Raw genomic sequence first — 11,579 nt, forward strand, 5'->3', positions numbered from 1 at the left:
AGTACTTGATTGCATGACTTACCTCGCATCCGCAGGATTGTCCACTCCCTAGGTCTTGTTCATGTGCTTCCCCTTGAATATTATGCATGGGCAGATTGCAGTCCCATCAGCACATATGCACTCGATGATGGTAATTAATTTGCGATTACCGTTCCTGACGTTGTAGACATCTTTCTGGTTGCAATCCACAAGAACTTTGACATCATCCATGATGCCAAGCTGGATACCCTTCTTGTTGTTGTACCTGTTCTCGGGGGGATCCCAAACACCTCGACGACCTGTCCAAGGATGCCATAGTACCTGAAAACCTTCAGGCAGTTGAGCACCTTCGCACGGCAGGCTTGGAGCTTCATTGCCCAATGCACAGCTAACTCTGGATGACACTTCTTGAAGCGCTGGTACCACAATGTTCTGATAGGAGCACCTGCAATCACCAACACATGGTCGATGACTGCCTCCTGCGTGAGTGGCACACCATGCCGTCCAACCTCCTTGATCCACGCAACAAGGACCTCCTCCTCCGTCGGGTTCAACTTGTGTTGTGTGGGATGTGCACCTCTGTGTGTGTCTTCTTCCTGATGTAGTGGTCCTTCAAAGTGGAAGGCACAAGACCATACACCTTGGCAGCACTGCAGATAGACATGACTGGCTTTCCATTGGGCTTGAGGCCTGATGCATTGAGGGCTGTGAGCACAGCATCAATCAGGCGCGCCCTCTTGGCCTCCTTCGACTCGTTCACCAGCTGAGCAGTGTCCAACTCGGAGTCTATCAAGGAAAACTGTGTTAGTTTACAATGCCATCCCAGAATACGTGTTGACTTACCAGAATGTGAGTCAGACTGAACACCAGGCTTGCCTGCCTCGCTGCATGCAAGCTCCAGGTCAGCTGAGGTATCCACCTTGTCTGCTGGCAACATGAGTGCATGCAGGAGCCACAAAGCTGTTCTGGCTCGCCACACCCTCAGTTTTGCCGTGCATGGGCTCTTCATCAGTGTCCGATTCAGCATCATCATCTAAGGAGGGTTAGTGAGTATAGTACTGAGAGTAGTGATGAGAAGTCAAGAATTGACAAGCGATGGAAAAGTGACCTCCAAGCGCTCAATGAGATCTCAAAGAAGTGCTTGTGTTCACCAGTATGGTACTCGAAGAGAGTATCGGGTATAAATGAGAGCCTGAATGAGTGTGATAAAACGGAAAACGGAGATGCTATTCAGTAGATTGTAGTACTGGACATATGCCATGGGCGTACAATGATGACTGCTATTCTTACATAGATCTATCTACTAGTACAATTTTGTTCCTATGTGTGATCAGAACCTCTGCCAAACATTGTCAGGTGCATGCCAGTCAAAGTCAGGGGCTAGCTCCTCCAAGTATCTGTCTTCTCCATGCTCAGGCCTCACGCCCAACGGTGTTCCTGTATCCACTTCACCTGCATGTACTTGTGAGGAACTCGAAGGTTCCCAGGCCAGACATATGGCTGGTCCATGAATTACAGTTTCATGGAACATGTGGGGGGCTCCGATCTCAGGCCCTTGGCATGGTCACTCACGTAGAGGGTGACACTTACATGGCCAAGCTTGAAGGTAGGAATTTGGCGTAGGGGGAGGTGTAGGACAGGGGTTTCATCTTCAAGCATTGATGCAGGAAAGAAGGTTTGTCGTTCAACATCATAGATGTCAAAGCCAGTGTCGCTGAGGCCCATGCGGGGCAATGTCCTCCACGGGCTCAGCCCTGGGAACGTGAGCAGCATCAGGGGCTGCTCCGTAGGAGGAGCTATGAGCATCTCCTTGCTCTTCTCATCTATCTCGCACCAGATGGAGATGGGGTCATTGAGATCCTGAAGAAGTTTGAGTCAGAATTGAGGGACCATGGGATGTACCTTGACAAAGAACAAGGCCTCCACCACACCACTCTGGGAGTGTCCTCCTCTGGCCCATAATCCTGCAAGAGTCCCGAGGGGGACTCTCCTCCAGTCCTGATAAAACAGCCCAACGGCACCCAGGAACACCCAGCCTCGCATTCTAACAGGCCCGAAAGGCCCAAAAGCTGTTGGATTGAATGCCATCTAGGATGGACGTCTGTACCTCCGGTGTGGGCTGCATCCAAGCCGGGCACCGGGCCATGGGACAGCCCATTCTCTGATGTGTCATACACTTCGCAAATAGGAATATTAGCCAGCTAATACCACTACACAGATACAGGGCACTCACATAGTTGTATAACTCCCCGATGTTTTTCTTTTCCAGGCATAGGACTGTAACATGTGTCAGACCGGATCTGTGAGGGCATTGCCTAGTCCCGTGTTCCGCTATCTGCAGATAGGATGGCAGGCCATTCTGTGAGATGATGTTGAGATGGTGGGGTTCAATGCAGGAGATGGCCATGATAAAGCTCAAGATGTCCGTAACAGCAGGATGAATTGTGAGGCAGGTGGGAGCAGTCTGAGAGTGGTTCAGAGACGGTTGAGAGAAGAGAGCAAGAGTTACCAAGTGGTCAGAAAGCCACACTCAAGTGCTTGCTCACACTTGATCAGGTCTTCATGATGTGCTCGCACTCACCAGTACTTGGACTCAGAGTGGGCAAGAATTGTATGTATTGAGCTAAATGTATTCTTAGATCTGTGCATGTTGACGAGAGGCAGTATCAGGGAATGCAAGCAAAGAAAGGCTGGATGGTTGAGATGATCACCTGGAGTGTGATGAACCACCACGAAGAGCAGCTTGCATGCTGTAGTGCCCATAAGAGAGCTGGTAAGGGTAGGCAACACCCACCAGGTACCAGCTGACTCTCCAACACAATGAGATAATGCTACCACGTGCATGTGCAGAGGCATCCTGCATGATGCAGCTGTCGAAGTTCGTAGGCTGCATGCTGTGCAGCGGAGAAGGTGACCTTGCTGGAGATCCAGTCCATACAGTGTTCAGAAACCTGGATGCACCTCAGGATGAGAGTGTCAGTGAAGGCGACAGAATACATAGAATCTCAATCAGCACACCTTCTCAATAACATTCGAGATGAACTTCTGGACAAACAATGCTTAGACATTGCCCATGAACTGGCAGATGACTGCATTGCTGAAGCAGTGGTCTGCCGCATTAGTATTGACTGGTATGCGTGGCAGATGGTGCTTCAGTCGCAACAGACTCGAGCCCAAGTTGTACTCTGCACTCTGCTGGGGGGATGATGGATGTCAGTTGTGTTTTCCCAGGCTCTATGGGATGTGGACAACTGAACTGTGTTCAGGTCGACGCCCTTCTACAACATGTCAATGCAGCATGGTTTTGCATAGACATGCAGACCACAACAGACCTGTGACATGACTGCACTATCCCGTATGCCTGCATCATCCACACCTTCCATGAGGTTACACTAAGAGAGAATGGTCAGCACTTACAAGTGCATCTCCAGCTACCATTAGAACACGTACCATCCCATGGGTGTTACATTCATGTCATGAGGCCTACACACAGCGAGGCCTTCAGAGAGCAGGTCAAGAGTGATGATGTCGAGATAGGAGACTTACTGACTCAGCTACGTCAAGGAAAGATGGAAAGCCACTACCATAGCATCTGGTAGGTGTACATACCAGCCCAGTCGTTCAGATGGACTCTGGTTGCCTTGTCAAGAATGTTGTTGGAGGACCATTCCCTTGGAGCTTGCCCCACCCGGCCCATCCAGAAACAAAGATATCAGCTGGCATGACTGGTGTATAGTATCTGAGTCAGCTGTATTATCCTTCCAGGTGGAAGACCATCCGCCCCCGGGGGTGGCTTACTCACAGAGTACATGAGATGCTGTGGGTCGGCTGCACCAGGGAAGTGGGTATACCACTCCACATATGCAAGAGGACCCTGAGGCCACCACAAAGGTGCTGGACTGCCACCATGAGATGGGGAGAGCGTCTTAGGCAGTGTGAAAATGACTTTGACGTGCCCTGCCCTTGTGCCTTTACAGTGGAAATGAGCAACATTATACGCAGGAACTCAAGACATTAAGTGAGTACCTTTGACCCTCATTGCCTCAGCCTCCTCAGTCTCAAGCACAATGGCTGTATCAAAATGGCTCTTCCTTCCCTGGTGACCAGAAGCAGGCACTGACCTGATAGCATCAACCTCCAGTTTGCTGTCCAGCAGCTCACAAGGGTTGAATTGAACCTTGTGATACACATCAACACAATTGAAGGGCAACCAGGCCCTTGATAGATCACGTTGAGTGAGTGTCAGTTCAGGCGGCTGTAGGTCATTGATGTATCTTGCAAGAGCGGTGGTAAAGCCAGGTGCATTGTGCTGCATCTGGACCATGGCAAGATTGTTGTGTGGGCAATGGTGGGTGCTTAGCTATATTGATAGAATGGTCTCCTGCCACTGGTTTGGTGTCCTGTGCATCCTGAGCATTGGCATCCACTGTCCGGCCATCCTCTTCTTCCTCTGGGTCCTCTACCTCCTCCTCCTCACAACACTCCTGGAACATTTTGTAAAGGGCCATTTTCTCCCGCCAGGAGATCCACTTCACCATCTGTGGAAACTGGTCCATATGGTTGGAGGCTTGCCATACTTTCTTGGCGAAGTCAATATGGAGTTGCTCAAACAACTCTGTATTATAGTTGTCTGTCGTCCTGAACTGTCAAATTGACTGGACGTAATGGAGGAGGGAGTGAACCTTGGGGATGTTGAGATCATCTTGTATCCCCAGCTCTACCAGGACATGCTTGTGTTTGTGAAAGGTGTCCAATGCATCCTCAAGATATCTGAGTGTGTTGTTATCGTGCGTAGGGTATTGAGCTATATAGATGAAATCAAGCAGAGCTCAAAAGGCGAGGATGACAGAGTTGGGAATCTTCCCTATGAGACAGCCCAGCAGGACACAGGCCATCTCCTTGCACTCTTTGCTGGACACTTGAGGGTGGAGATACTGTTCTTGATGTGTTGAACACCGTGCGCAGGTGGGAGACATCAAAGTCGGCTGTCCAGCTCTTCTGGACCTATGAGATCCTGCCACCACACGATCCCCCAGTTTGTCAGTGGGACACTGACACTTGGGTAGTCAGTGATGTAAGATGCTAGGATGGGGTGTACCCGATGAACAGCACCATCACTGCCTGTCACTTCAAAGCCCTCAACACCGGCACGAATGAGGGGCTTGAGGATGATGCGCATAGCTGCATTAAAAGCTGCTGGGTCCACGATTTGTGTTACGCTTGGTCATGTTCAACTTACTGATGCTTGAAGGGTTTGCGATGGAGGGCACAAGGAATGTTACCTAGGGTCAGGTACACCGGGCATGCACACTTGTTACTTGAAAACTGGGTGAGCTGGGTCTTGTCTGTGGAATTATTCACAGGTGCAGCAGCAGCACCCCCTGGCAGTAATTGCTATGTCCCCAGGATGTCAGAGATGGACAAGGTAGGTGGGAAAACTGATGCTTACCTGGACAGCATTCCCCAAAGACCAGTCCACATTTTGGTGAAGATCCTGTGTATTTTGGAACAGCCAGCGAAGATACACCTTGGGCAGTACATGATCGGCTTAGCATATGATGGGTTACCTAGGAGGGCCTGTATAGCCTCGAGAACGTCCTGGTATCATATAATGTGTTCCTTGTCTGGCCGGTCACAGAATGTCAAGGTTGTCATCTTCCATGTTGCCCTGTCAGGAATACTGTTGACTTCCATGAAGAGTTGCCTGATGTCCTTGAAGGTTAGCCCCAGATTTTCAACCACCTGCAAACCAGCCACATACATGGTGAGCTCTTGCAGTGTCTATGAATAGAGAAACCTACCCCTGGTATGCACAGGAACCAATTTAGAGAATTCTGGCCAACATCCTCGTGAACTGCCCACATGGCCACCTGCCAGTCAAGTTCGGATGTGAATGGCCTCCACTTCTGGTTGAGATCTCCCTTGTCCAGGAAAACCACACATTGTACCCCTGGTTACACCGCCTGGAACTCAATTTCTTGTCTGCACTGGGTGAGTTCAAAATGTGGTGTGCTTCAGATGAGTTGATTTTGTGACTGATCTTGCTACTTAGCTATGTTGACTGCTGTCGAGTGTGTCTTTTCCCAAGGTGTTGAGCTTGAAATTTATTCCGCATTTCTGCGAATTATTCTGAGCTCCATTGCCCTGTCCAAGTCGTGGAATGTGTCCTGCTGTGTTCTCCTTTATTCTGCATGGACGCCATCACTATACCGTGCATACTGTACTTTTCGACATCATTCCCTTCAGTCTACCATTTTCTATAATGTTTGCATCTTCAGGGATTTGAACCCCTGCACTCATCCGATTTTTCACTGCTTCGTTGATTTCGACTTTGTGGTTGTTTCTACTGTACAGTTATGGTCGCCTTACATAACACACACCTAGACAGTCCGCCTCGTCGAGCTCCAAGTCCCTAAGACCTTACAGAGCTCGACTTAGGCCTTTGGAATCACTCTGAGGCGCACTGCAGCCAACAGCAAGATGACAACACTCACAGTCAAATTGTTGTCTTCACCAGTTTCCATGAAACTTCTGTCAGTGTTGCCACCAGCATGCTCAAAATGCCATACATGGAACCCCCATTCACGTTTGCACAGTGACTCACCACCATCATTCACTTTGGTTCACACACAGGATGCCTCCTAGAACAATTTGTGGCTGAGGCACAGCAAACCACATTCATTGGCACATCATGTCACCCTCTTGATGTGTGTGAGCACACCCCAGAGGAGTACTTCAGTTATCAAAAAGGTTTCATTGAGCACAGCATGCTCACCTCTGTCCTTGACTCCTCCTGTGGCCAAATCTTAATTGACAGCTGTGGGTCCAGTGTAGGATTCCCAAGTAGCCAGGGTATCATTGAGTGGACTTGTGCCATGAACTCCATCCTCGAGAGACAGGAGACCATCCACATATTTGCTATATGTGTACAGAGATTTGGTGAGTCATCTGTCTTACCTTGGAGCCCAACACAAATTTAAACTATGAAATAGCTCACTGGTCTACCTCTGACTGCTCCCACTGCCACTCCACCTGTCCTGTGTGCAGTGGTGCCTGTCATACCCACTATGCCAGTCTTGACAGGGCCTCCCAGTTCACTGACCCAGAGTGACCTGCAGCCCCTCTGCAACTACATTGAGCAACACTTCCCATCTGCAACACAAATTATTGCTGCAATACAGAGCCACCAGGAGCAGCTCCAGGGCAATGGAGGCAGGGCCCACGGTGTCAGGAATCATTGATTTCCGCTGAATCTGTGGTTGTTCCAATTCCAAGCACTCAAGTCTATCCTGAGACTTGAGATACACACGCACCACTACACATCATACAATCAAGAGTGCATGGGAGAATTGTTCAACTTGTGTCACTTACAAGGATATTTCTGATTGGGCTGGTGTTGAGTGGAACAATGTGGTGAATATCTGCCCAATTTATGTTCACTTGGAAGCCGTGTATTGAGTCAACTACCCCTCTACTCATCCAGACATGTTCTCAGCCCTCCCTGATGCTCATAAGTGTAGCGTTAACCAAGCAGGGGCTATCATTGATGGCAACTTCTTCAGTGGATTGGAGGACGACCTTGATGTTGATGCCCAGCAACAATCACATGCACTGTGGGAAGAACCTTCCACATTGGGCTCCATGCTAAGTGTTACATCCCCTCCAGTCATAAGATTCCTTTGTACCTCAGGGGTCATAATTCCTTCATACCTCAGTGGTCATAAAAGGGCACACACACTGGTGGAACTGGCACCACCAGCTCATCAAATGACCATTCTGGTGCTCTTGATTTCTCATCTGCCATCCTGGGAAGCCAAGTACATGAAAATAGTCCTACAGTAATGTGGTCAGCAGGTCACACAACCATTGTTCCAGAGTACTTGATTCACTTTCTGGTGATTTGGGTGCCCTCAACCTCAAGCTCCCAGTTTGTAGCTGCACTGGAGGGCATGGAGCGCACCTCCCCTGTTCAGCTCAGAAATTTACTGGCTAATGGCATGGTGGTTCATGTCCCAGATGCCCAGGATGTGTCCAACTTCTCCTTGACCCTGAAGGCACTGTACCCACAGTATGGGATCATCCCAGCCACTTGAGTGGATCTTCATGGTTTGTTGATAATTTGTCTATATTGCCCTGATCAATGATTTCATGATTAGATGTGGGTCAATGAACCAATGGCTGGAGCAATCCTCACATCACAGGAACCATCTGTGACTTCTTTGATGGGCTGAATCATGATCCATCCTCAATACAATATGTGCTGTCCTGCAAGCTCCAACATAGTGGATGGTTTCCATATAAGTGAGTCTTTTGTGATTCCTGAGCTCCAGTGCTGAGACTCTGTATCTGGCATTGGACAGCCTCACAACTGCACAGAATGTCACCCAAGTATCAAATGTGGGTGGACCTAGTGTGGCAGTATCTGATTTCTGAGAGATATGCAACTGGGGTCTGTTGCCCCACCCAGCCTTGTCAATATATATCCACACAGGGATGCAGATGGCATGGGGACTTGGGTAGCTTTGTTGGCCTCAAGCTGTGGTTTTTTTCCATCTCAAGGAGCAGATTCATAGCCACAAAGAAGCTACTGCCAAGCTTGCTGGCCTCATCAACTTAGAGAACTGGTCTGACCACAAAGGGCTGAGACTGCAGTCACCACCCAGTCATTTTGATTTGCCACTGCCTTGGGAAGGGATTGCAGACATAAGAGGTGGTTGCTCTGTGCCCTGGTGATTTACTGTGAGTATCATTGCATAGCTTTGGTATGTGGAACCTCACCTCAGGCATAGCCTCATGCTAAACAATTTCCTAAGGATCATGCCACCTGGTACAATTCATGCTGTGGTAAACCCCACCACCTCTTTCACCACTTGCTGGGGAGAGGGCCATAGCTGGCAGTACGATCCATTTTGTTGGATACATGTCAGTTTGTGAAAAAAATCATTTTGACCACATTAGTAGTTAAGCTTGGCAAGACTGCTAGTATATTGTCTGCATAGAGTACTGACATATCTTCCGCATTTTGCACCATCCAGTTGCCATCTCGTGGTATAAACATTCAGGGTAGCTTTATGAGGTTGTTTTACGATCCCTGAGGTACGAAGGTATCGTTCTTATGATGGACCACCATGAAACGCCTTAGTGATTCCTCCAGAATGGCAGTTTGTTCCCACAGTGCACGTGATTTGCAGCCACTCCGATAAGCAGAGATAAGTAATTGTTAGTAGGGATTGCTTATCTGAGTCTGAAATTTCAGACTCCCAGACAACGTGACTTGGACCAACAGATACAAACAAATGCAGTAGCTAAGCGCTCAGTTATGGATATGAGGCCCATGAAACGCCTTAGCAGTTCCCCCAATAAGGAAACTGGTAAACATATCATGTGACTGGCAGCTGGGTGGGCCATTGCTCCAAGCGCTCACACACTGTAGGGCCTATATAGCCTCAGCCAGTAACAAATCATAGTATACATAGTATGCTCATCTGATAGCCCTTCATTCAGAGAGTATACAGAAATTCTATTGAGTGTATACAGTGGCTGGCTAACCCAGGAAATGCAAAGCAAAAAAATGCACATGTGCCTCTGCAGATTCAATCTGCTTGTTTATGACTCAAATTACGATCCCTGAGGTACGAAGGTATCGTTCTTATGATGGACCACCATGAAACGCCTTAGCGATTCCTCCAGAATGGCAGTTTGTTCCCACAGTGCACGTGACAGTCAGCCACCCAGATAAGTAGAGATAAGTAACTGTTAGTATGAGTTACTTATCTGACTCTGAAATTTCAGACTCCCAGACGACGCGACTTGCACCAACAGATACAAACAAATGCAGTGGTTAAGCGCTCTGTTATGGATATGAGGGCCATGAAACGCCTTAGCAGTTCCCCAATAAGGAAACTGTTAAATCTGTCATGTGACTGTCTGCCTGGCAGCTCACTGCAAACGCTCACATATTGTAGACCACTAGTAGACCCAGCTAGTAACATCTAATTAGTACACATAGTATGCTCATCTGATAACCCTTCATTCAGAGAGTATATGGGGATTTTACGGAGTGCATACAGTGGCTGGCTAGGCCAGGAAATGCAAAACAAAAAAATGCACATGTGCCTGTGCAGATTCAAAGTACTTGGTTATGGCCAAAATATGGTATATCTGTCAACTGTAATACATATATGTGTGGTTGAGATGCTAATAAGGATTATAACAGGCAGTCTGAGCACCTTTTGCCATAATATGGCCATTGTATACAATGTAATGGCAATCATTTGCAGCATCAAGCAAAGGTAGACTTGTCTTTGATGCGTCTATATATTTCATGGCTTTCCTGCATTTGTTCTGAGCCCCATATCAACTGATTTGTGCATGATTCCTATTTGGGAATGTCACATCCTCCATATGGTAATCATGCAGTGACTGGCTTTGTTTTTCATCTTGAGTGGCTGCTTACACTTGACTGAAGCTCCATGCTCCAGATGTAACACTGTTGCTAATATCCACACTTGATATTGAATGGACCAGAAGGATTTGACTATGCTTTCTTGAGTTGCACAGGTTGCTAAATGAATCATGAACTGTAAATTCTTCATTGGACATAGTGTATGGTATCTGTGTGGATTACATATAAAGGTGTAGATGCACAAAATGCTTTTGTCAATGGATCATCAGCAGCAGAATTCATTGATGACAATGGATACTATGGTTTTGACACATACGTCAAGTCATAGAATTGAGTCATTCACCGTGATATCTTCCATATTGTACATGTAGATTCACCATGTACAATGAAGCTCTACTACAATATGCCATACTAGTTGCAAGGTATGAAGTTATAGAAATGAGCCATGTTGGTGAACAAATAACCCATACATCACTTTCTGTATAACTCACAGGGTAATTGACTTCAGTGATACTCTGGGCAACCCTACATTAGTTCATGGTCATAAAACACTTATGAGCCTGCACAACATGTAGAATACATCAAATCTGTAGTGTCTTGCCATGGAAAGCACTCATTGTATGGCTTAGATAGACAGACAATTATATGGGTATACAGTATTGAGTATTCTATGACTGATTTCATCACAGTATTTTCTATTACATTGGTTGTATAAAGTGACATAAGTGGGGCACTCACAGACACATGGATATGTGTGTCCTTTGCATTCAGTACAATGTAGTCAAGTTATCAGATTGTCAACCCATTCCCACCTACAAAGTGTTTGTGAGGGTTCATGAACAACTTAGAAGCATGCACAACACATTGTAATATGGAGCAAGTGTCCAATACCTGATTCAATCTGTTACATCCCATCCTGTTGTTATTATGTTACCATGTTAGTGACACTGTATTGTCATGTGAGTGACATGTGAGTGACATGTGAGTGACATGTGAGTGACATGGTGTTATCATGACTGTCACACTGTGTTATGACTTATGTCACACTGTTTGTATTGGAATTGACTCAGACTCAATCCCATATGCATGCCAGTGGATGCCATTGAGCTCATCCTTGTGCCCTCTTGGGATCAAGTTATGATTATTTACAATGTCTTGCATACTACAGTACTTCTTTTTCATATACTGATTGAGA

At 47.2% G+C, this 11,579-nt stretch overlaps 3 protein-coding genes across 3 annotated transcripts; all 3 read right to left on the reverse strand.

Moving 5' to 3' along the window:
- Positions 1 to 529: 529 nt before the first annotated feature.
- B0H18DRAFT_1132103 (uncharacterized protein) lies at positions 530 to 2,022 on the reverse strand (the record flags this gene model as incomplete). Its single annotated transcript, XM_048035535.1, has 4 exons — positions 530 to 765; positions 823 to 1,012; positions 1,570 to 1,839; positions 1,882 to 2,022. 4 exons carry the CDS (start codon positions 2,020 to 2,022, stop codon positions 530 to 532), a joined length of 837 nt encoding a protein of 278 aa, XP_047884227.1.
- Positions 2,023 to 3,826: 1,804 nt separating this feature from the next.
- B0H18DRAFT_831889 (uncharacterized protein) lies at positions 3,827 to 4,583 on the reverse strand (the record flags this gene model as incomplete). Its single annotated transcript, XM_048039406.1, has 3 exons — positions 3,827 to 3,948; positions 4,006 to 4,114; positions 4,407 to 4,583. Coding segments are annotated over 3 exons (408 nt in total), but the record flags the coding sequence as incomplete, so codon positions are not given.
- A 1,520-nt stretch (positions 4,584 to 6,103) lies between these two features.
- B0H18DRAFT_964866 (uncharacterized protein) lies at positions 6,104 to 7,217 on the reverse strand (the record flags this gene model as incomplete). The annotated part of the gene is made up of 7 exons (XM_048043207.1): positions 6,104 to 6,166; positions 6,199 to 6,322; positions 6,360 to 6,391; positions 6,474 to 6,510; positions 6,611 to 6,636; positions 6,755 to 6,897; positions 7,082 to 7,217. The coding sequence occupies 7 exons, from the start codon at positions 7,215 to 7,217 to the stop codon at positions 6,104 to 6,106; spliced, it is 561 nt and encodes a 186-aa protein (XP_047884229.1).
- Positions 7,218 to 11,579: the final 4,362 nt, after the last annotated feature.

This window comes from Fomitopsis serialis (genome assembly GCF_022376445.1).
Source record: "Fomitopsis serialis strain Sig1Antser10 chromosome Unknown B0H18scaffold_782, whole genome shotgun sequence".
Taxonomy (NCBI): Eukaryota; Fungi; Basidiomycota; class Agaricomycetes; order Polyporales; family Fomitopsidaceae; genus Fomitopsis; species Fomitopsis serialis.